This window comes from Lissotriton vulgaris, chromosome 5 (genome assembly GCF_964263255.1).
Source record: "Lissotriton vulgaris chromosome 5, aLisVul1.2, whole genome shotgun sequence".
Lineage (NCBI taxonomy): Eukaryota > Metazoa > Chordata > Amphibia > Caudata > Salamandridae > Lissotriton > Lissotriton vulgaris.
In genome coordinates this window covers 596,944,523-596,968,619 of record NC_141693.1, presented here as the reverse complement: position 1 = coordinate 596,968,619, position 24,097 = coordinate 596,944,523, and the positions used below count along the sequence as shown (strand labels likewise).

Genomic DNA, 24,097 nt, shown 5'->3' with positions numbered 1-24,097 from the left:
CTTTCCCGGCCGCTTTGCCTCAGGCATTTCTCCTCCCCTAATTATTCACTGCCCACGGCCGGCTTCACTTTCACGGCCGACAGGCCGTGTCTCGCATTTCTACTCCCCTCTCCCCACAGCAATGCGAAGAGTGTGGGTCCGAAACGTGTATTCTTTGTGAGAAACATCGTTGGGCTAATGAGATTGTTAAAGGGGGTACTTGTGTAAACTGCAGGGCACAAGTTACAACACTGGCATAACAAGCAACCAAAGTTGTTATAGCGCTTTACATGAGGCCCAGCTACATTACACACGGACACATTCAATATTATTTTAGGCACTGGAAGATTAACTGATTTGTCCAGAATCTCTGGATGATGAGCTGACTCCGAGATTATATTCTTCAATTCCAACGTCGGCAGCTCTGGGCAATGTTTGCCACCTTTAAAAGGGCTGGGTCTGAATGTAAAGGATCCTTTTGTCTGCTGTTTCCATTAATTAGTTCGTTGTGTTATTATGTGGAAACCATCCCTTTCACTTGGCCCGATAACATTAGCAATTATCCGATAAGAAAGTTACTTAAACATGTGATGCGGATACATCTGCAGCGCAAAATAAAGCCACACTGGTTTCGGTAATTTGTTTAACATATTTTAACAAGAATGCTCATCGTGTCAGTCAGGCCAACTGTTAAGACATGTCCTGATGTGAAAGTTGTAAGCAGGGAGTGTTTCTGTATGTGGGACCCACCCTCATCTCTGCTGGTGCACACCTACTCACAGAGCCTCGCTCCCTTTAATCCCCCTCTTTATCCAGGGTCGGATCTCCGCGAATCAGGCGCCCTGCCAATGGGCTGACAAGACTGTGGGGTCGGCATTTCGGCTGTTTTATTTTGCACTGGGTCGGATTTTACTTCTGAATTCCCCGATATTACTGCAGCATAAAGGAGGTTTCTGTCACACACAACCATGAAGGTGCTCACTCATTTTTCCCTTGTTTAACTTATCCCATCCCCTTACTGTTTCTTCTAACCTGTCCCTGTTTTTCCTGCCACCTCCTCTCCGTGCCCCATCCCCCTCCCACACTACAGAGCGCCTAAAGCAAAGAACCATTTGCCACCCCCTCTCTGCTGCTGCTCTTCCCAGCGCGTGCACTACACCCCCTTCTCATAACGCTCTCAGCTCCTTGGCGCAGGTCACGGTTGAGCACACAAGCAACAGACCCTCTGTATTGTCCGTTTGATGCTGGCCTCTGGCTTTCCGTCTCACTTGTTATGTTTCATTGCCTGCTTACTCCTGTTTATTTAAACTTTTTAAACTATTTACACTTCTAAACTCCTGCTGCATTAACCTTTTAAATTACAAATTAAAGCTTCCCCCGTGCGTTTTAACCTCTATAGAATCAGAAAGATTTGCCTGCCTGTTTCTTTTATGTTTTCACCTACCTCTCTGTTTATTAAATATCCTCCTTCCCCACGTGGTTTCGCAGGTTTGCTGTTAATATAGTTTTACATCATCAATATTTGCTTTCCCGTCCTGATTCATTTGTGTCCTCCGCCATAAAACCTTTGTCTGCATGTTTCTCTTTAATTTCCACTGCAGCCATGTAATTTCTCATGTTTCCTGTTGATTTAAACTTTCACATTATAAACATTGTATTTCCAGTTACATGTCCTCCTCCACACAATACCAAAGCTGTGCTTGCATCTTTTCTTAACTTTGAAGCCTTTGCTGCATCTTTTGTTATTGTTTTTACTGCTCTCTGGGCTCTTTAACCACCAATGTGCGCCTCTTCTGTTTATCACGTCATTTGTGCTCTACATATTCATTAAAGATGGACATACCTGCTATGTCGTATGCCTGTTTACTCCTAAACATAACACATTATAAATCACAGCCCTTGCCGCCCGGTTTCCACTCCATCCATCTATCCCCCCACTCCATCCATCCACCCCCCACTCCATCCATCCATCCCCCCACTCCATCCATCTATCCCACTCCATCCCTCCCTCCATCCATCCATCCCACTCCATCCATCCCCCCACTCCGACCATCCATCCCCATCCATCCATCCATCCCCATCCATCCATCCATCCATCCATCCATCCATCCCCATCCATCCATCCATCCATCCCCATCCATCCATCCATCCATCCATCCCCATCCATCCCCATCCATCCCCATCCATCCCCATCCATCCATCCATCCATCCATCCATCCATCCATCCATCCATCTATCCATCCATCTCCATCCATCCATCCCACTCCATCCATCCATCCCACTCCATCCATCCCACTCCATCCATCCATCCTACTCCATCCATCCCACTCCATCCTACTCCATACTACTCCATCCTACTCCATCCTACTCCATCCATCCCACTCCATCCACCCCCCTCCATCCATCCATCCTCGCACTCCATCCATCCATCCTCGCACTCCATCCATCCATCCTCGCACTCCATCCATCCATCCATCCCACTCTATCCATCCATCCCTCTCCATCCCACTCTATCCATCCATCCCTCTCCATCCCACTCTATCCATCCATCCCTCTCCATCCCACTCCATCCATCCCCCATCCATCCATCCCCCCACTCCATCCATCCATCCCCCACTCCATCCATCCATCCCCCACTCCATCCATCCATCCCCCACTCCATCCATCCATCCCCCACTCCATCCATCCATCCCCCCACTCCATCCATCCATCCATCCCCCCCACTCCATCCATCCATCCCCCCACTCCATCCATCCATCCCCCCACTCCATCCATCCATCCCACTCCATCCATCCATCCCACTCCATCCATCCATCCCACTCCATCCATCCATCCATCCCACTCCATCCATCCATCCATCCCACTCCATCCATCCATCCACTCCATCCATCCATCCACTCCATCCATCCATACATCCCACTCATCCATCCACTCATCCATCCATCTCCATCCATCCATCTCCATCCATCCACTCATCCATCCATCTCCATCCATCCATCCATCTCCATCCCACTCCATCCATCCATCCCCCCACTCCATCCATCCATCCCCCCACTCCATCCATCCATCCGCCCACTCCATCCATCCATCCCCCCACTCCATCCATCCATCCCTGCACTCCATCCATCCATCCCCCACTCCATCCATCCATCCCCCCACTCCATCCATCCATCCCTGCACTCCATCCATCCATCCCTGCACTCCATCCATCCATCCCCGCACTCCATCCATCCATCCCCGCACTCCATCCATCCATCCATCCATTCCCCCAACTCCCTGCCCCTCACCATCTCTCCCCCGCCCCACACTCCATCTCTCCCCCGCCCCACACTCCATCTCTCCCCCGCCCCACACTCCATCTCTCCCCCGCCCCACACTCCATCTCTCCCCCGCCCCACACTCCATCTCTCCCCCGCCCCACACTCCATCTCTCCCCCGCCCCACACTCCATCTCTCCCCCACCCCACACTCCATCCCTCCCCCGCTCCACACTCCATCCCTCCCCCGCCCCACACTCAATCTCTCCCCCGCCCCACACTCAATCTCTCCCCCGCTCCACACTCCATCCCTCGCCCACACTCCATTTCTCGCCCACACTCCATCCCTCGCCCACACCCCACACTCCATCCCTCCCTCTATCTATTTATCGCCTTCACTATCCATCGCATCACCACAGCATCACTCAGGGGCACCACAACATCACTATGCGCTACCACAGCATCACTGAACGCCACTGCATCACTCGTTGCCGCCACAACATCATTCAAAGCCACCACAGCATCAATCTGTGCAACCATTCAACAACTGATTCAAATATGTTCTCAATGTTTCAAACTTTATTACAAATTTCACAAAAAAGTTAATATTTCACTTCTGCCCTCTGCTAGACTCGTTTTCCCCTTGTTTTTCTGCCCTTCTGCCCTCTGTTAGACTTGTTTTTTTGTGCCTTTCTGCACCCTGCATCACCACATCATCACTCAGCGCTACCCCAGCATCATTCAGCACCACCACATTATCACTCCGCACCACCACATTATCACTCCGCACCACCACATTATCACTCTGCGCCACCCCAGCATCACTCAGCGCCACCGCAGCATCTCTCAGCGCCACCCCAGCATCACTCAGCGCCACCCCAGCATCACTCAGCGCCACCCCAGCATCACTCAGCGCCACCCCAGCATCACTCAGCGCCACCCCAGCATCACTCAGCGTCACCCCAGCATCACTCAGCGTCACCCCAGCATCACTCAGCGCCACCCCAGCATCACTCAGCGCCACCCCAGCATCACTCAGCGCCACCCCAGCATCACTCAGCGCCACCCCAGCATCACTCAGCGCCACCCCAGCATCACTCAGCGCCACCCCAGCATCACTCGGCGCCAACCCAGCATCACTCGGCGCCACCCCAGCATCACTCGGCGCCACCCCAGCATCACTCGGCGCCACTCCAGCATCACTCGGCGCCACCCCAGCATCACTCGGCGCCACCCCAGCATCCCTCGGCGCCACCCCAGCATCACTCGGCGCCACCCCAGCATCACTCGGCACCACCACATCACCACCCAGCACGACCACAGCATCACTCAGCGCCACCCCATTATCACTCATCACCACCCCATTATCACTCATCACCACCCCATTATCACTCATCACCACCCCATTATCACTCAGCACCACCCCATTATCACTCAGCACAACCACATTATCACTCAGCACCACCACAGCACCACCACATTATCACTCAGCACCACTCAGCAGCACCACCACAGCATCACTCAGCACGACCACAGCATCACTCAGCACCACCACAGCATCACTTGACACCACCACAGCACCACTCAGCGCTACCCAGTATCACTCAGCACCACCACATTATCACTCAGCACCACCACATTTTCACTCAGCACCATCACATTTTCACTCAGCACCACCACTTTATCACTCAGCACCACCACTCAGCACCACCACTCAGCACCACCACTCAGCACCACCACATTATCACTCAGCACCACCACATTATCACTCAGCACCACTCAGCAGCACCACTCAGCACCTTTCAGCACCACCATATTACCACTCAGTACCACCACAGCATCACTCAGCACCACCACAGCACCGTTCAGCACCACCACAGCATCACTCAGCGCAACCCCAGGTTATAGGTGTCACATTTGCAAAAGTTATAACTATTGGCATTGTAAATGACAAAGCTATTAATTTAGCTATTTTCAAAACCAACACATAAATAAAAAAAAAAACATTTACAAGACCAATAGCTCAAACTTTCCTAATGCGAGACCTATTGCATTGCAAATGCTTGTAAATCATTATCAACGTACTGTTGGGGCAGAGCATGAACAAGTCTACATACAATAACTTTGACAAAGGGGCATCTTTCAAAAGAATTGACTATTGACATAACAGTGTGCGTTCCATAATTTTCACAAGTATAAACATTTTTCCAGGCCCAGACCTTACTTTTTAATGCATACAAGTCCCCGCTAAGGGAGGCCCTTGACAGCCGAGAGGGCAGGGTGCAATGTATTTAAAAAGTAGGTCATGAACGTTTAAGTTTTGTATGTCCTGGAAGTGAAAGACTCTTAAATTAATTTTTCACTACTGCAAGGCCTACTTCTCCCCTCTCCCATAGGATAATATTGGAGATGCCTTATTACATTCTAGAAGTGTAACGTCCAAGTGGGAACAGGTAACCAGTTAAAGTTTGGTCTCTATGGGAACCCAATTTGAAATCCTAACTCATGGTGAAGTCCGATTTTTAATTGCACTTCTGAAAATGCCATTTTTAGAAAATTTGCATTTTCTTGCCCTAGCTATTTGGTGCCTGCAGCCTGTCTGTGGGTCACATGACTGGGTGTGGTCGACAGTTGGGCTTTGTGTATTCCTCCTAGACAGCCACACACAATAGAGAGCTTAGTTGTGACTAGATGGACCATCACTGGCAGGATGGGAGGGAGGAGCTGGACCCAGCCTCACTTACACCTGAATAGGCTGTGCTATGTCCCCACGCAAAGGGCTGCATACTTCCAGTAGTTAGTCTGGAGACCGGGCTGGGAAGTCGGATCACCTGTGCACTTCAAATGCATGCCGTTAGAAACTTCTCACCACTTCAAAGGAACTACTTTGTATAAATACTGGACCTCAGACATCACCACTTCAGTAAACCTCTGGACCTGTGGAGGCTCTGCCAGGAAAAAGAACTGCTGTGCTGCTGCAAGGACTGCTGCTGTGAAAGAACTGCTGCCCTGTTGTGCTGACCCTCTGCTCTCTTGCCTGGGAATGAACAACTGGACCTTCAACTTCATTTTGGACCCAGGACCTCAGAGGGGCTTCAGTGGCTAGTCTACTGGCCTCCTGATACTTGCCTTAGGGACATAGAAGGCTCCCCAACATCCTGCTCTAGCTCCTGGATCCTGGTGACTGTATCAGACCTGCACTCTATTGCAGTCTGCCTGAAAGTGTGATTTTGACCCGTTCAGCATGGCCAGGTATCCTGAGTTGGTGCTTGGTGCTTTTTGGTGCTATATTCACTACATTCTTTAAAAATGCATATCTCTGATTCTGCTGATTTAGTTTTTTTTGGTCTTGTTTTCATTTATTAAATGTTGCTCTATTTTTCTACCCTGGTGTAGTCTCTTTTTTACGTTTTGCCTACGCATCGTGCATGCGCTGCATAGGAGGACCTTTAGCAGTCGCTTTGGTCATTTTCAAGCACACACTCTTGCTTGTGGCGGCATACACCTTGCGGGAGCGTGCAGGGGCATGCCACAAGCATGAGTGCAGTGCTTGAAAATGAGCAGACTTTCGCACGCACGCACCACTCCCGAGCTTGTTACCCTTTCCTTTGTTGTACCTTTCTTTCCAGCTCTTTCTCTTGTTATGTTTTCCCCCGTCCTACCTAAGCTCTTACCTTTTTGTCTATATCTCTCACATGTTTTTTCTCGTCCCTTCTTTCTGCTCATCCTTTTTTCCTCTTTGGCCTCCCCATTGCTCTCTTCTCCTACTTCTCCCTACTCTATTGTTCACCTGTCCCTATCTCTTACATGCCCGTTCTTTCTTTTTCTCTCCCAGCCCCGCTCTCCTCTCTTTCTATTTCAGGCACTCTTCTCACAGTTTCTTATGGCTCCTCTATCTTTATCTCCCTCGCTCACTCTCATCTCATAAGTGTTTCATGCACAGTCACACCCTTCCATGATTTTCTGAAACATGAGATTCTAGGTCAAGGCGGTTATCTCCCCCCTAGAGCGCCTTCTCATACTTGCGAGTTTCTTGGCGCACTCTCATTTTCTCTCGGTGGTGTATGCTCTAGATTTTCCAGGCTCTGCCGATGCCAATTTTTTTTCTCCCTCATCAGCGGCCGATCAAACCTTGTTCCCTTTCTCTAGGAGCCCTGGCGGCTTTGGTCTGTTTTCCTCTTTAGTGGAGTCACTTTACAGAGGAATCAAAAACATCTCAGTGCTTAATCCCGATGAAATGGGTTGGGAGCTTCCCCACCCATCTGAAAGCGAGGAATCAGAAGAACTCTAGTGTATATTGTTTTCTTCTTTGTTCAGCATTCCCTGGGAGTGTGTGTTTTAATGCTCTATCTCTCGTCTCCTCTTTCCACACTCAAATCATGGTCCCCTATGCTGTGTTGATGCCCTGACCCTAAACTGGTCCATTACTTCACAATCCAGTTTGTTTTTATATATATATATATTTTTTAATTTAACACCCTTCAACCAGCGTCTCTAATGGAAACTTGGCTCCAGCAGCTGCTCATTCGCATTTAATTAAACCTACACTGCCCGCCACAAATTACAACAATCATTTGCAATGCAATAGGTCTCGCATTTGCGAGAGTTTAAGCTATTGGCATTGTAAATGACAATGCTTTTTATTTATGTTTTAAAAACCAACACGTAAATAAAAGGCATTGCCATTTACTATGCCAAAAGCTCAAACTCTCACAAATGTGAGACCTATTTCATTGCAAATGCTGAAGTGTTTCTACTGTATTGCTGTTTGAAGTGTTGCATAAATACTTTACACATTGCCTCTTTGCTACGACTGACATTTCTGTGGCAAACTACCAGGGGGTTGAGCACTGGTTAATCTGGTGTTTGCTTGTACCTTACCCTGATGAGAATGGAAGTTGCTTCGTGACCCAGTCAACCAACAACTCAATTTCTCAAACTATTCAAACCGGTGATTAAAGAATACGGTTACCTAAAAGAAAAGGGCATGAAAAATATGCTTTGTGTAATGTAGAGCGACCAGCAAAAAGAATGCTAAAAAAATAGAGGCAGTTAAGTGTAAAATAGATTCTAAAATGAGAGGTTTTAAATACAAAGTAAAAAGGTGATTTAAATGTATTCACAATATATGTAGTTGGGGTTTCTTTTTTTAGTCGGATCCTTATTCCTTGAAAAGATTGAAGTCTAAAATATTTACATCATTCATTGTGGTTCTTGCTTGTTAATTTGAACTGGGATTCTTGTTTACTACCAAGTAATCAAACTTATTTTTGTACCTCTTATTGCAGAGTGAGGAGACTGAGTCGCTGCTAGATTTAGAACTCACGTCACCATTGACACCTGAGCCACATAATGCAGAAACCACTTTGAGGGTAAGCCTCCAATGTGTATTGAACTAGAAAATTGATTTGCACACAACTCAATTACGGACACAATGTGTTAATGCTAATCTTTCACTTACAATTTACTGTTGGTTTTCCATGTTGTGAGAGCACAAGTACAGTTGTACTTGATTGCAGACTTCTAACAGTGCCATTGTATTAACCTCTCACTTTTGTATATTTCATATTTTGAATGTGATACACTTGTTAGCTTGTTTGAGGGTATTTGATGTCAGTATTGCAGGGTGTGAATCAGCCTCTATTTTGTGAATGGAATGGAGTAACCATCCATGCTGCCGTGTAATGACTTGTGTGAATAGGAGGCGTGTTCTGGTTTCTTCTTCTAAAATGCAGCCGCTGCGGTTGGTGCAGATTGATAACTTGCACTGGGTGGCATTTCCTATCCACCCACGAGTGAGTGACCCCTGCAAAGACCACTAGGAACTCACCCCATTGAGGCATTTTCTAAACCAGCATTTGCAATGCAATAGATCTCGCATTAGGAAATTTTGAGCTATTGGAATTGTAAATGACAATTTTTTTATTTCTGTGTTGGTTTTGAAAATAGCTAAATTAATAGCTTTGTCATTTACAATGCCAATAGTTATAACTTTCGCAAATGTGACACCTATAGCATTTGTAATGCAATATGTGTTGTATTTACGTGACTTAGAAGTATTGCTATTACAAATAATAATGGCTTTTAATTTTTTTAAATAACTAATACTTAAATAAAATTTATTGTACTTTATAATAGCAATAGCTTAAAATTTTGTAAATAACTTTTGTGAAGATTTTGTGTGGAGAAGCGTGGCTCAATGGTTAGAGCGGCAGACCCTGATGCAGAGATCTGGCCCGGGACCAGGGTTCAATTCCTTCCTCAGCAGCTCTTGGACACAATTTCCCCGGACCTGATAATTCTTGCCTCGGTGCCTAGTCTAATTTTGGGTCCCACTCTGTGACTCTGGGCAATAGCTTGCTTAATCTCCACAACGGCCCCAGCAGCGCTTGGATGCCTGGCTTTACCTTGGGGCTGCCCAGGAGTGGACATTTCACAGGAAAGCCAGGAAGGGTTCCACAGCGGTATGAATACAGCGCTACGAGACCTCAGGGTAGAAGGCGCTATATAAACACAAACACATTTACATTAAAATTTTATTTTATTGTGACGAAAATCCAAGAACGGAAGTTAGATATTAACATCTTTTTGTGACATTTGTAATAAAGTTTGAGACATTGAGAGAACATATTTGAACAAGTTGTTGTTGAATGGTTGCACAGATTGATGCTGTGGTGCCCCTGAGTGGTGGTGCTGAATGAGTGTGATAGATCAAGTGAGGGCGATAGATCGAGTGAGGGCGATAGATAGATAGATAGAGTGAGGGCGATAGATAGATAGATAGAAAGTACCTATAAATAAACCAATCAAAAACATAAACACCGAATAAACAAAAATGCCTGATTATTGAAAAGGAATAGACCAAGATATTAGATTTCTGCAAATACAATAAACAGAAGCAAGACGGTGAAGGGGCAGGAGAGAGAGAGAGACAGAAATAGAGGAAGAGTGGAGAGGCCGAGACAGTGAAGGGGCAGCAGAGAGTGAGGCGGAAACTGAGGAAGAGTGGAAAGGCCAGGACAGTGAAGGGGCAGGAGAGAGTGAAACGGAAACTGAGGAAGATTGTAGAGGCCAAGACAGTGAAGGGGCAGGAGAGAGTGAAACGGAAACAGAGGAAGAGTGGAAAGGCCAATACAGTGAAGGGGCAGGATAGAGTGAGACAGAAATAGAGGAAGAGTGGAGAGGCCAAGACAGTGAAGGGGCAGGAGAGAGTGAGACAGAAATAGAGGAAGAGTGGAGAGGCCAGGACAGTGATGGGGTAGGAGAGAGTGAAACGGAAACTGAGGAAGAGTGGAGAGGCCAAGACAGTGAAGGGGCAGGAGAGAGTGAGACAGAAATAGAGGAAGAGTGGTGAGGCCAAGACAGTGAAAGGGCAGGAGAGAGTGAGACAGAAATAGAGGAAGAGTGGAGAGAGAGGAGAGAGTGGTGTGAAAGGAGAGAGTGGGGAGAGTGAGGATAGTGAGGGGAGATTGAAGTGAGAGGGAGGAGAGAAAGGGAGGGGAGAGTGAGGAGAGGGGAGAGAGAGAGGAGAGTGGAGAGACTGAGGGGAGAGTCGGGAGATAGAGGAGAGGAGATTTTATAGTATTGTTAGAAAGGAAGTGAAACTAAGTAAGGTGGGGGGGATGCAAGAGGAGAATGATATGGGAGTGACCAAGAGCATGAGAGAAATATATTCTAGGATAGCTGAGTGGACTAAAGCGATTACCCTAGACATTTGCCTGGGACTTGTAGACTAAAACTAGAGTCACATCTTTCTGACGTCAAAGAATTGAGAACCATTGAGTCGGGTAACACAGACACCTGTTTGGCGCGCCTGTAGATGTGTGGGAGTCTGCAATGCGCTGTATCAAAGGTCGCTATCAGCTGTCCAAGAGTCAGAGACTTTAAAAAAAAAAAAATTATTGTGTGCGTGTCTAGATCCCATGAAGGAATTGTGGGTCTGAAAGAAGATGTACTTGAAGTAAGGGAGAAGAAGGTGCTGTAGCCCCCACCCCTATAAATCCTTGATGGCGTTCAGATGTAAAATTAATAATGAAAACACCTTAATTTTTTTGTCCTGAAGCACATTTACTATGCGTTCAACTACAAAATGTTTCACGGCAGCCAACTTCGTTTGATAAAGTGCTGCTAAATATTTTAAAATGTTTAGCTGTGCCTGCAATTACTTTCTCTTACAACACTCTGGAGTTTATTTTTTTAATATTAACTTATGAAACTCTTGGTCGGGTGCAGATTGAAGAAGTCCCTGGTATTCAAGAGGTTTTCTTACATATAGAAAGACACGTTCTTACTTTACAAAGTACAAACAAATCAATATAAACATCCTCAGTATGGGAAGTACAGTCTAGGGGCGCTTAACTTAAGTTTGGAGATGTCAGTGTAAAGCACCCTTTTCCAACAAGCCGGGTGCCACCCTTCGTGTAGCGCTGTGAGGAGGAGGGAGGGGGGGAGAGAGTGCGCTGTGCGTACAAATGGCGAGGGAGGGCAGGTCCAGCGGAGACTGCAGAGGAAGAGGCTGAAGGTGGGAGGGCAGGGGAGATAGCGAAAGTGTGAGAGAAGAGGCATGGGGGCGGGGGAGAGCATTCCTTTGAAGTGTGAAGCTCTCGGCATTGCTGTGGTGGGTCTGATGCGAATACATATCGTTATGTGGTGGTCTGCTTTTACCATAATGTAATGCCTACTTTTGTAAGGAGTTAGTTCAACTAAAATTGAGATGGGATTTGCCAAATGATTTCTTGTGTCTTCTGTTTTAAACTATGTGGGACCCGAGTTGATGTGATGGTCTTGAATCCTCCAGATTTCTATTGAAGTCAGACTGGTGCCTCTGAAGACATGCAACGATCTGAACCCTTAAGAGGCACTACCGCTCGCCCTAAAGAGAAAGGACTGTTGCTTGATTGACTCCTAAGAATGGAGAAAAATATAAATGACGTCAGCTTTTTAGCTTCTTCCCTGCTCCTGCATTTCGTCTGTTTGTCTATGTAGGTGGCATCGCCCGGTTGGAGACTTGATGTCTGTTCTTGTCTTGTGCATAAAGGTATATTGGTCCGTAATCTGCGCTAAGCAGGGTGTGCAGCTTTTCACACGTTTGTGAAAGACTGTCTTTTGTGCAGATGCCTGCTCCTACTTACTCCGCCTCCTTGCAGAGTGCACCTTTGGTAACTGGTTTCGACACTCAAGCTGCTCCAACCTGTTCTCATCGCCATTGTAGACATGAGTCTGGAATGTGCTGCTCTGACAGTTTGTGTGTATTTGTACGTGGCCGCGGCTCAGTACATCTGTTGTGCTGGTTGGTATTGTATGCCCACTTCAAGCTAAGTAGTTTCTGTGCTTCACAAGATGGACATGGGGCGTTGAAAACGAAACTGCAGGCTGACCCTGAATAAAAAAACAAGCATTGGCGCTGTGCGGCAATAAAAAAAAAAAAAAATGCTCGTGGCATTGCTGGGGGGGGGGGGGGGGGGCAGCGGGCGGAAGCGCATTGGCGAGGGAGCGGCAGGCTGGTTGGTATCGTATGCCCACTTCAACCTAAGTAGTTTCTGTGCTTAACTAGATGGACATGGGGCATTGAAAACGAAACTGCAGGCTGACCGTGAATAAAAAACAAGCGTTAGCGATGCGCGGCAATAAAAAAAAAAAAGCTCTTGCCATTGCTGTGGGGGGCGGGGCGGGAGCGCATTGGCACGGTAGCAGTAGCATTTGATGTGCGAGCGAGTGGGAGGGAACACCATATGGGGTGTGATTAGGAAGTGAGCTCAAGCGCGGACTGGGGAAGCGTAGCGCTTGAGTAACTCACATGCATTCTGGCAAATCCTCGCTGGTTTCAAGAGCTGTTTTGCCCACTATAATCTCGCAGAACAACGCATGCGCGTCGGTTCAGCGAGACCTAAAAATACTCCTGAGCACTTCCTTTCTCGATCTGCGTTGCAATTTGCTGTGAATGTATTCAATGGCAAACATTTCTGTTGGTAGATATTTGAATATTTGGCAGCGTTTGGTGGTAGGTTGGTTTCTTATCCAATTTTGATTTTTCTTATTTATTTCTTATTGTATGAAGATTTTCTCGTGTCCTTTTTATTTCCTGACAGATTTTTATGTAATCCCCTACTGTCTAGTGGTAGGACGTGTTGATTAGTTTTTCTTTTTACATTATTTATAATATATGTCATGGTAGAATAAAGCCATGCTGCTGTAGAACATATCTGACTCCGTCACCATTCCAGGTGTCGTTCCTCACGGTCAAGACCAGTTGTTGACGAATAACACCTGGTCGATCATGTGCCCTCAAAACGAAATTGTTTTATTATGTTAAATAGGGCATTAAACTAAATAGAACCCCGCCAGATATGAAATGCATTCAGTAAAAAGGGAAGTCTAATTTGTTAATCGAAAAACCTGGTTTAGTCCTGAACTTCAAAAGCTGACATCTCCGACAAAACAAGCAATGGCAAATTCAAAGAATTTATTGTACAACTATTTAAAATCGTTACAATCTTGACTTAAAAACGGAATACAGTTATGCCCCTTGCACTGTAGACACCAGCAACAGTATTCGCATGTAGCTCTGGATAGTCCTGCGATAGGCCCCATTATGTCTTACATTTCTGTCCCGGATTAAACCCATATATCCTGTGACCCTCCTTTTACTATTTAAACAGGGATGCTCCCGGTTATGATCCATAGTGTAAATAAAAGGTCTTGTATTCTCTATGACTACTCATTGATCCAATGTAACTCCATGCTGGTAACTCACCCCGTTTATTCACTTTGCCAGTGAAGTTCCCCATTAGGGTCTAAATTGTACTAAAGGTCTGAGTGATAAATGTGATTAATTGTTTCTCCGGTGCCCCTCTAGGTTTCTAGAGTTTAAAGTACTGATAGTTTTGCATAGTTATTTGTTCAACCAGCGATGCTCCCCGTTGGAGCCCAAAATGTGCATTAAATCCTCTGTTAATGGTAAGGTGATTAGTTGCATGCAGTCGTAGCTTTTAGTCAGTGAGTTGTGCTGCTGACACGTGATGGTGGTGTGACCTATTAGCAAGGTTTTGTAGCCATGCTGGACAGCGGTCTGGATGCTTTGCAGTGTGGCTTTTGTTAAAAGTGCATGCTGGATGCATCATGGTCTTTAAAATAAATTATAGTAGCCAGACTGCACACCATCTACCCTACTATGCAGCCAAGCTGCATATCATTGCCAACGTTGTCAATGCCATGCTGTACAGCAGGAACAAAAGTCAATGACTGAGCCAATAGTCTCAAAGGTGAGACATATTGGCTTTGCTAATAATGCTTGTTAGGGCTTAGCGCAACACGCTGGTGATTCTGAGCAAATCAGTTGATATCCAGCTGCTTGAAAAAAAATTTTTCATTTGGCCCAAAAAATCCTATCACATAACAAAAGCAATTGCACCCATGTCCATATCTCAGTGAAAATACATGTGGAAACAGATAACAGACCAATAGCATGTCTATCATTTCCAGCAAAAATCGTGGAAAAGTTTATGAATGTCCAGATTTCCGAATACATTGACCGCAATCACTGTTTGGACGACTCACAATTTGGATTCAGGAAGGGGCATGGCACAGAAATCGCTCTGATCGAAGCATCCGATGAAATCAGGATGGTCCTGGACGGTGGAGGTGCTGCGGTGCTCATACTGCTTGACCTCTCCGCGGCCTTTGACACTGTTGATCATGCCACGTTGATCGACCATGTCACGGCAACAGGAGTATCAAAAAATGCCATTTCCCTACTCTCCTCCTTCCTAACCAACCGGGAGCAGTCCGTGTCGTTCGGTAACTTTTCATCTTCAGCATTTGTTCTACCCTGTGGTGTCCCCCAGGGATCCTCGCTAAGTACAACACTTTTTAACATCTAAGTGGCTGACTTGGCGAGGATCATTAAATCTCACCATCTAGCGGTAACCTCATATGCCGACGATACTCAGCTTGTCCTGGCGGTTAACAACAACGGACTGAAAGTAGCCTGCAACTTCCAAGAGGGAATGCTTGCAATAAGCAAGTGGATGACCGAGAATTGCCTTAAACTAAACTCGGATAAAACCGAGGTAATGGTCTTCGGCAATCTCACTCCAAACTGGTCCCCCACTTGGTGGCCAGGAGATCTTGGATTACCTCCCATCCCGGTCACCAAGGTTAGAAACCTAGGGGTGATTTTTGACAACAAATTATCATTCACGCATCATGCCGACACAGTGGTCTCTTCTGCGTTCTTTATAATAAGAATGATCAGGAAACTTCTTCCCTATCTTCCCACAAGCACAATAAAAACCTTAGTCAGCACCCTGGTGATGTCCCGCATGGACTACTGTAACGGACTCCCTGTAAATGCTCAAGAAAAGGTATTGAACAAAGTGCAGCTGGTACAGAACGCAGCTGCCAGATTAATCACAGGAATACCCAAGTTTAAACCAATCTCTAAAACCATCCGACAACTTCATTGGCTACCGGTGAGACATAGAATTAGATTCAAAGCCTTATTCATAGCTTTCAAGACCATCCACGCAACAGGACCTGCTTTTCTGAAACAATCCCTATGTCCCTACAGACCAACACGTGCACTACGATCCTCCACGGCCAACCTCTTAGAGGTTCCAAAAACTAAGAAAGTAACCTGGGGTGACAGATCTTTCTCAATCACTACCGCCAAACTCTGGAATTATTTGCCACACCAAATAAAAATCACCACATCTTTAATATCCTTCCGCAAACAATTAAAAACCTGGCTTTTCAATCCATAATCATTTACTAAACTATCACTCTACCCAAGCGCCGAGACACCTTAGGGTATTTGCGCGCTCAATAAATCTCATAAACAAATAAATAAATAAATAAATAATCTTTTATCACAATCAAAGAAAATCACGTCTGTTGTCACAATAAACATCCATTTTTAAAGAAAAAAAGGCTTCTTTGAAATGCGTCTGGCAGTGTAAAACAAAGCCACCAATTGCAAGAGGTTCGACAAGGCTGACAGGCATGAAGAAAAATAAAAGTAGAACTTCAACCACAGCATGATCAGTGGAAGGACAGCAATCAAGCTGAAGTACTCTATACTTGATTGATGCTCCAGCCGAAAGAAGAGGAAGTGAAGCCAGGACATGCTGGACAATTTGAAGGCAGAATGTGGCAATGAAGCCAAAAAAAATGTAAGCAATGGGCGGGATGCAAGGCCCTTGTTATAAACAATCGGTCTCACAAACGAAAGCACATGCAATGCATGCCCCATTGCAGATGGGACCTAAAAAAGCAACATTTCCAATTGTCTTCAGAGTACTCTTCAAAATTGGCTCTAAACCTGCAAACCTAGCCTCCCCCTTGTACCGTTTAAACTTGTTTGAATGGTTTTGTGAAAATGGCAGTTATTTATTTCAACTGTTTCTTTCTATCTATATGCACAAGTTAACTAGGTGACTAGGAACTTGGTGTAAGCCTACTTATTTTTTTCTTTCCGGAGTTTTATAAAGCGCAAACGTGACGAAAGTATTAGAGCACTTCACAGGAGCACCAGTTGCATTGCAGAAAGCACATTCATTTTGTTAGGCACAAGAGAATAAGTGATTTTGCCCAGAATCACAGAATGTTGACCATCCCTTGCCGAGACTCAAGCCGGGTTCCCCAGATTCTAGGGCGACTGCTCTAGCCATTAGGCTACATCCTCTACCTGTTCGTTTGTTTTCCAATGCCACCATGATTTGTGAACTTTCCATAATGTATCATTTTTTTATATATATTTTTTTAACTTTACTGAGATGTATGATCATTGTATTAGAGGGTTATTACACCATGTAGATTGCAATGCATGAAACTGAATTCTTAAAGAATTATGTTTACCTTTTAGTATATATCCTTTTTTCTTAATTTATTTCTCTAGAACAATATAAAGATGAAATGCTAATGGAAATGAAAATAATTTTTGAGAAAGACTCATGATCAAGTCAAATTTCCATGGACAGTGTTGATGGCCACAACATTACATTTTGGAAAAAATTAAGCTGAGTTTCTGAGGGGGCTGGTGGCGGTGTTATACTAGGGGCAGTTAATCATATCTTTATATACATAGAGATTTGTGTGTGTGTATGTATGTATATATGTGTATATATATTTTTTTTTTTCCAACAAAGGCCGGAGCTTCTCAAGAGGCACTTGAGTGCATCTTGAGAAGCTTCGGCCTTTGTTGGATAAAAAAAAAATGTATATATTTACAAAAAAAAAAAAGGGTTTTTAAGTTAAATCTGAATGATGAATTTCTATAGTTTTGTGTGTATATATTGTGAACCGAACTATGGATCTGCAGATTCATGAAAAAAGCCAATCAAATTAGGCTTTTTCGCAGGAAACATGGAAAGAGGTTAAGAAATACTGACCCTTTAGAAGGGGTATTAAAAAAAGATAGATGAAAGGAAGCCTGTGATTTGTTAACTAGAGCAGTAGAAGTGAGAGCACATGGTGAGGGGTAGCTGTTTTACCTGCTTCCTACTGAGCGAGGAGGTGGTTTACAGGAGTTCTGATTGGAGATTTCAAATGAAAACAGATGCTATAAGACATAGAAATAAAAATGAGAGAACAGCAAAGAACTTTTACAGATATGTTGTTTAGGTTCTAGTACTTAAAAGTATATTTAGAAAACAAAAAATAGTGAGTGTATTTAAGGTGAAAGAAATTGTGTAGCTTCTAGACCGTATACTAGAATGGAAAATAGAAGGCTGCTTATATGAGAATATTAACTAACAATACAGTGAGCAGGTACAGAGAAAGAGGAATTGCTATAATGAATGTATATTAATGTTCTTATGCTAGTATGAATGAATACGTTTGAAATTAGGGTGGGTGTTTTCTTTTAGTATTTAATTTAATAGTATTTCTGTGCACACGCTCACAGAGTCAGGGATGCACTTTCAGACCCAGTTACACTCTCACAAAAGCAGTTATGTACCCATCACTCATATAGCCAGACACTGATTGACAAACTCAATCACACGACGAGAGTTGGAGATATTCTAGGAGGTGAGCCTTGCTTGATGAAAGTTTGACTACAGTGGGTCACTCCCAACACCTTTCTAATTGGAGCAATTTGCTTGTTGAAACTCGATTATTTAGAGTGTGAAGTAGGCATACCCGATATGGAAAGTATATATTCCAGAGATACCTGAACCAGGATCAAAGGGTGGTACGTTTTGGGATCTGGAGGGTCCTGATGAATGCCGAAGTGACCCAACACTGTTGACACAACAGAAACGTCAGAAATATGTCAACACATTGCCAGTAAGGAGGGGTGTAGAAATCCTAATTTACTTCTATCACCACCGTCCTTCACGTTTTTTAAACCTAGCCGGATGGCCCAGGAATAAAATTTCGAGAGGGGACACATCCAAGCTAGTTTTAACTTTCACTGGCTGCTCTTTTCTTCTGTGATCCCAAATTTTGTATTGTCTTCCCTTCCCCTTTGCTCCACGCCAGGCATTGGTCTGCGTAGGGGTGTTAGTGAGCAAGCCCAATGATTAAGCATGTCACAATGTTGTGAGGAAGGGCAGGGTTATCTCACTGAGCACGTGCTTCTTTTAAAGACACTGTCCTACTCCTTTCAGTGTGTTATAGTTATTGATTGGGGAGGTCGGAGTAGAGATGTTACTTCTTTCCCCCCTTCTGTTTGTGTCATTTACACTCACACAACCATAAGACCATTCACACACCCATTTACTCATTTGTGCAGCCACGTTTGAGTACATCTGCAGAATGCAACCTGCACCACAAAAAGAATTCAAAAAGTACTGCTTCAGCACTCTTGAGAATGGAGAACTCTGATTGTAGTTGACCTCAAAATGAAAGCCCCAAAGGGTAGTGGGTTTCAGAAGGAAGGGTGGGGAGGAGTGGAGAAATGAGTGACTAAAGTCTCCAAGGAAAGATGGGATTCCCCAGAGAGAGTCTTCCAGAGAGTGTCTTCTCAATTGGATACGGTGCAGAAAGTACTGTCATATCCAATCTTGGTCCCCTGAGTACCTCAAGAACAGACAGGTTGAGTGGGAAGCGAGGCTACATCTGGTCCAGTTGGATGCAGAGGAGTTGTTAGAGTGTGACATTAATGGCATGAGCAAAAGAAATAATTAATATATTCAGAGCTTTGGTGCCTGAGATTAAGTAGGGGCTTTATATTGACAGGTTTTTTTCTGGCATAAGAAGTAGCTGTAGTGGTACAGAGGGTCTTTGAGAATGAGTACTATTCGTGGTGATGTTAGGGCCAAATTACTGGCTCTAGAGAAAGGAAAGAGGATGAGGTATCCCACTATAAAGGACATCCTTGTCAGTACTGCTGGGAGAATTTTGTGGGGTTCTTTTAAAGTGTTTGTTAAAAGTACTGTTACTTTTTATGAAGGTGTTTCTAACAGTTTTTTTTAAAGAGAACTGAGAAGCAGCAATTTGAAGAACTTTTCTCCAGACACTCGTTTGCGTTCTTGTAGCTTGTTTCATCTGTTACAGTTCAATGGCATTCCCCATAATCTCTTTTGAATGTAGTGAATGGATACTGTAATGCTCTTCTATTTCTTCATTTCTAGGTCTATCCACTGTTTTAAATTTTCCACTTGAAAGAAACATTTCGTCCTCCATGCAACTTCCATGTTAGACAACATTTACTTATTTATAGTTCAGATTATTGTCTTAAAAATACTGTGCAGCTTGTTTCACCTTATTTACATCCACTACTTCTTATCAATTTTTTTTTGTTTTTCATGGGCACACAATTTACTAGAATAAAAGCGGTTCTTCAACATCTCTCTCTACTCCCTCCGTTTCAATATTGTTTGCCATCTAAAGGAAAATACACAACTGTACCTTGAAGCACTTTCAGAAGCTCAATGAATGATACCTTAATGTTAGTTTGCTTGTCTCAGAAAGTGATGTAACTGACCCCTTGGATATTCTTCACAACTCAGGGTTAGAAACCCAGTTGGTGTTACTAAATTTCACAACATGCACTTAAGCTCAACATGACGACGATACCATTACTTATTCGTCCAAATATTTGCAGAGGTAAAGTAGATAGCAGCACTGCAAGTACATGGGTGGGTTCCTACTGTATCAATTTATTCCTGTCCAATAATAAACAGGAGCATGTCTATGCCTTCCTTGTACCTCTTAAGCTATCTATTCCTCTACTTTTCTAGGAATCATCTCTTCTTTTGAAAAGGGACTACTGTCTTTTACTTCATAACATAAGGGCAGTTCTTTCAACTGCATACACAAATTCATTTTCTTGTAAGTAGCTTTCTTTATTAAAGTAAGGCTCAATAGTAGACATGCGCTTCCATTTTTCTCTGCAAATTTTGCAAAAGTTACTTTTATTAATAAGCTTTTTTTTTCTTCCTAAACACTGTTTTATCCAGAGTTTTCATTCTGATGATCCGTGTCAAAATAAATTGTTTGTGCTTCAGAGGAAACACTTTATCAACCACACTCTCAGTAAAATATTTTAGTTCAACATTTTTTGTACCAAATCTGTATTACTCTTTCTAAACATTCTTATTTTAATTTCTTTAAATTGTTTCTTCCTCCTTATCAAATTACATGTTTTTATCCAAACAAAATTACTTTTAATCTGACTTATTCCTGCTCAGTTACAAATTTAGAGAGGTAAATTACATAAACAGCAGCAACGGAAGTATACGGGTGAGATCCTACAGTAGTTAATCAGAAATTCAAGTTTCAGTGTGTTTCTGTGTTTGTAAATAGTTAGATAAATTGTGTATGTTAATTGTTTGGTTTAAATTGTATTCTATTATGTTAACCCTTTCGCTGCTAAGCCTTTTTGTGAGCTATTTGGGGTAGTTCGCCCTTAGGCCTCTGTAACCTTTTGTCCACATAAGGCATCCACGCCAAATTTGTGTCCTTTTCTAATTTTCAGGGGGGTCAGAGAAATGTGGAAAAAGTGCTGCAGAAGAAAGTGTCTGCTTTTTTCCCTGCAATCGTATCAACAAAGGGTTTGTGGTGCTGGAATCACCATCTTCTCAGCTTTCAGGGACAGTTAGACTTTTGTCAGAAATCCAAGCTTTTCAGCACAGTTTTGTCATTTTACTGTATCATAGACTATTTTTGCTTCTTTTTATGCTTTCAACCTCCTTCCAGTTAGTGGTAGAAATGGGTGTGAAAGAACTAATGCATCCCAAAATATATAGATTTCTGCGAAGTAGACAACATTCTGAATTCAGGAAGGGGTCATTTGTGTAGGTCCTTTAAGGTTTTTTTTTTTTTTAGAAACTAACAGTTGAAAATAAGACATATTGAAAAGAAGTTTAAAAAAATAACCGTTGTGCCAACATTTTCACCTGGAACAACTTCTAACTATGGCAGATTTTTTAAAACAATATACTGTTACATCTGCTGGCCCCTTCTGGTTGTGGGGAGATATAGGACTTTAGGTTCACCAAGAACCTGATGGACCCAGAGCCAATAACTGAGCTGCGTCTTGTAATGATTTTTCATTGTGTGCCGAGTATATAGCAATTCATTTGGTAAAATATCAAGAGTGAAAAATAGGTACCAAGGACTTCTATGTATTTCTGAAATGTGAACAAACTATAGAGTTTAGAAGCAGTAGTTATTTGCACATCTCCAAAATTGTGGGTGCCCATACTAGCTTGTGAATTATAGGACATTTTTAGCATTGTCTTACATTTGGAAGGCAGAAATACGTAGAAAGTCAATAGGTAGTAACTGATGATCTACAATTCTGTGTTCCCCAAAGTCTCCTCATAAAAATGGTACCTCACTTGTATGGGTAAGCCTAGTGCATGCGAAAGGAAACGGCCCAAAACGCAACATGGACATATCACCTTTTTCCAGTGAAAACTGACCCTTTTATTTTTTCAATGTGCCTAGCTGCAGATTGTGAACCCTAGCTCAGCCTGCACCTAGCAAACCTATACATTTTTGAAAACTAGACACCCAGGGGAATCCAGAATGGGGTGACCTGTGTCTCTCTCCAGGTTCTGTTACCCAAAATCCCTTGCAAACCTCAAACTTTGGAGAAAAAATCATTTCTTAACGTTTCTGTGATGGAAATTTCTTGAATCTGTGTTTATTCACAAACTTCTGTGTACCCAGCATTCCTCAAAGTATCCTGATAACAATGGTACTTGGTTCTAGGACATTGTAAAGAATGATGGCATGCTATAAAAGAAAAGAAGCACATTTCTCTTCTGCTTGTGCAAAGATCTTAAATTCATTTATTTGTTTTAGGATGAACAGTTTGAAGAGTTCAACACGGATCTTAGCTCACAAGCCTGTGAAACATTCTCAAACAGTTCTGAACCTGTGATACCAAATGCCAATAGCAGTTCTTTTAGGGTAAGTAGTGATTATCCAGTTTATTTAAAATAACAATATGGCTGAATTACAAGAGTAAACTGGGTATACACTTTAACAAGTTGTTTGGAGACTTGTTAGCTGGATGCAAGGTTATATTGTAACAGTATTGAATTAAATACAATGGCATCCTTTGAAAACAGAGCATACAATTAAAATTAATTATATTTTTCTATCATTTATCTGCATACTCCAGCCTAGAATTTCTATTAGGAAAAATTATTTGAGGGTTAAATACAATAAAAATTGAAATAGCTTGGTTGATTATATATGTCCTAGTAGCAGCAATTCTTCTTTAGCTCAGTTGTAACTTATCACCTTCAGAATCACACCCCAAGTAAAGGTCTTTAAAACAATAAAGCAGCCATTCATACAAATACAATAAAACAGCCACATGTAAAAATGTATATTTTCCGATGAAGATCACAATAATATAATAAAACATCAACTCCTGAACTATACTATTTCATAGGTTATAAAAGTTTAACTGTAATATCTCTCTGTTTAAAATTTCTCTGACAGACCTTCCGATTGCACTACTCTCATGTAAATGCTTCATTTCTGGCACCAGCTCAGCTATTTTCCACCCACAAATCCCAGATTTAAGAAAAATTGTTTCAAAATTTTTTTTACGTGCTGCCAAAAACCCCAAACAATCTAATAAAATGTGTACGCACCCACACTTTATATTAAGACCACAAGTACATTTTCCATGTCACCTCGAGCAATGGTCCTCTAACAGAGTTTTCAAAATATGATTTTAAGCCAGATCTCAAATTCAAAACCGATCTAAACAGCAATACAGCATGTCTTAGCGAATGGTTTGCAATTCATCAACATGCAGAAACCCATCTCGAAATTCCCAGGAATATTGCCATTAATGTACTGCATACCCTCTTCCCTATCTCCGCTTTTAGACAAAATACATAGCTCCTTTTTAGAGATGTTAATTTCAAGGGTATCAGCCTCTAGGTTTCAGGTTCATCTTCTACATAATTCACTAGCATTTTCTGTCCTCTTTTGCCCAACTCCATTTGCTCTGTCCATTCTTGTGGCCTGTACAATTGTTGATAGAGGCACGGATAGCAGTCTATTTACACACTTACAGTCCTCAATATTCGAATCTAATTTTCCATTTAAATACATCAGTTCTGCTTAATAATGGAGTTGAGGACTGATAATAGCATTGTAGGCTGAAAGGATAGGACGAAAAGAGGGACCACCAGGGTCTTTATTGAACTTTCTAAATCCACAAACAGAGGACGGAGGTTGCTTTTAGGGGTTCTAGAGGACTATTCCATTTTAAATTCTCACCTAACCTCATTCCTAAATATTTATACTTTAACTATTTCTATTTTATTTTCTCCTAATGCCCATTTGTAGTTTGTCCTTTTTCCCAAAAAGCAGCAATTTGCTTTTATCCAATTTTGAACCTTAATTTCTCAAAAACTACTGAATGGATTTGGACCAAATCCCAAAAT

At 43.2% G+C, this 24,097-nt stretch overlaps 1 protein-coding gene across 10 annotated transcripts in view; it reads left to right on the top strand.

Moving 5' to 3' along the window:
* Positions 1-24,097, top strand: part of CCSER2 (coiled-coil serine rich protein 2) — a 649,443-nt gene that overhangs the window by 421,277 nt on the left and 204,069 nt on the right. For all 10 annotated transcript variants that reach the window (XM_086922031.1, XM_086922035.1, XM_086922037.1 and 7 more), the window contains 2 exons: positions 8,525-8,608; positions 22,491-22,598. In XM_086922031.1, the coding sequence (XP_086778157.1) occupies positions 8,525-8,608; positions 22,491-22,598 (192 nt within the window). The remainder of the gene's footprint in view (positions 1-8,524; positions 8,609-22,490; positions 22,599-24,097) is intronic.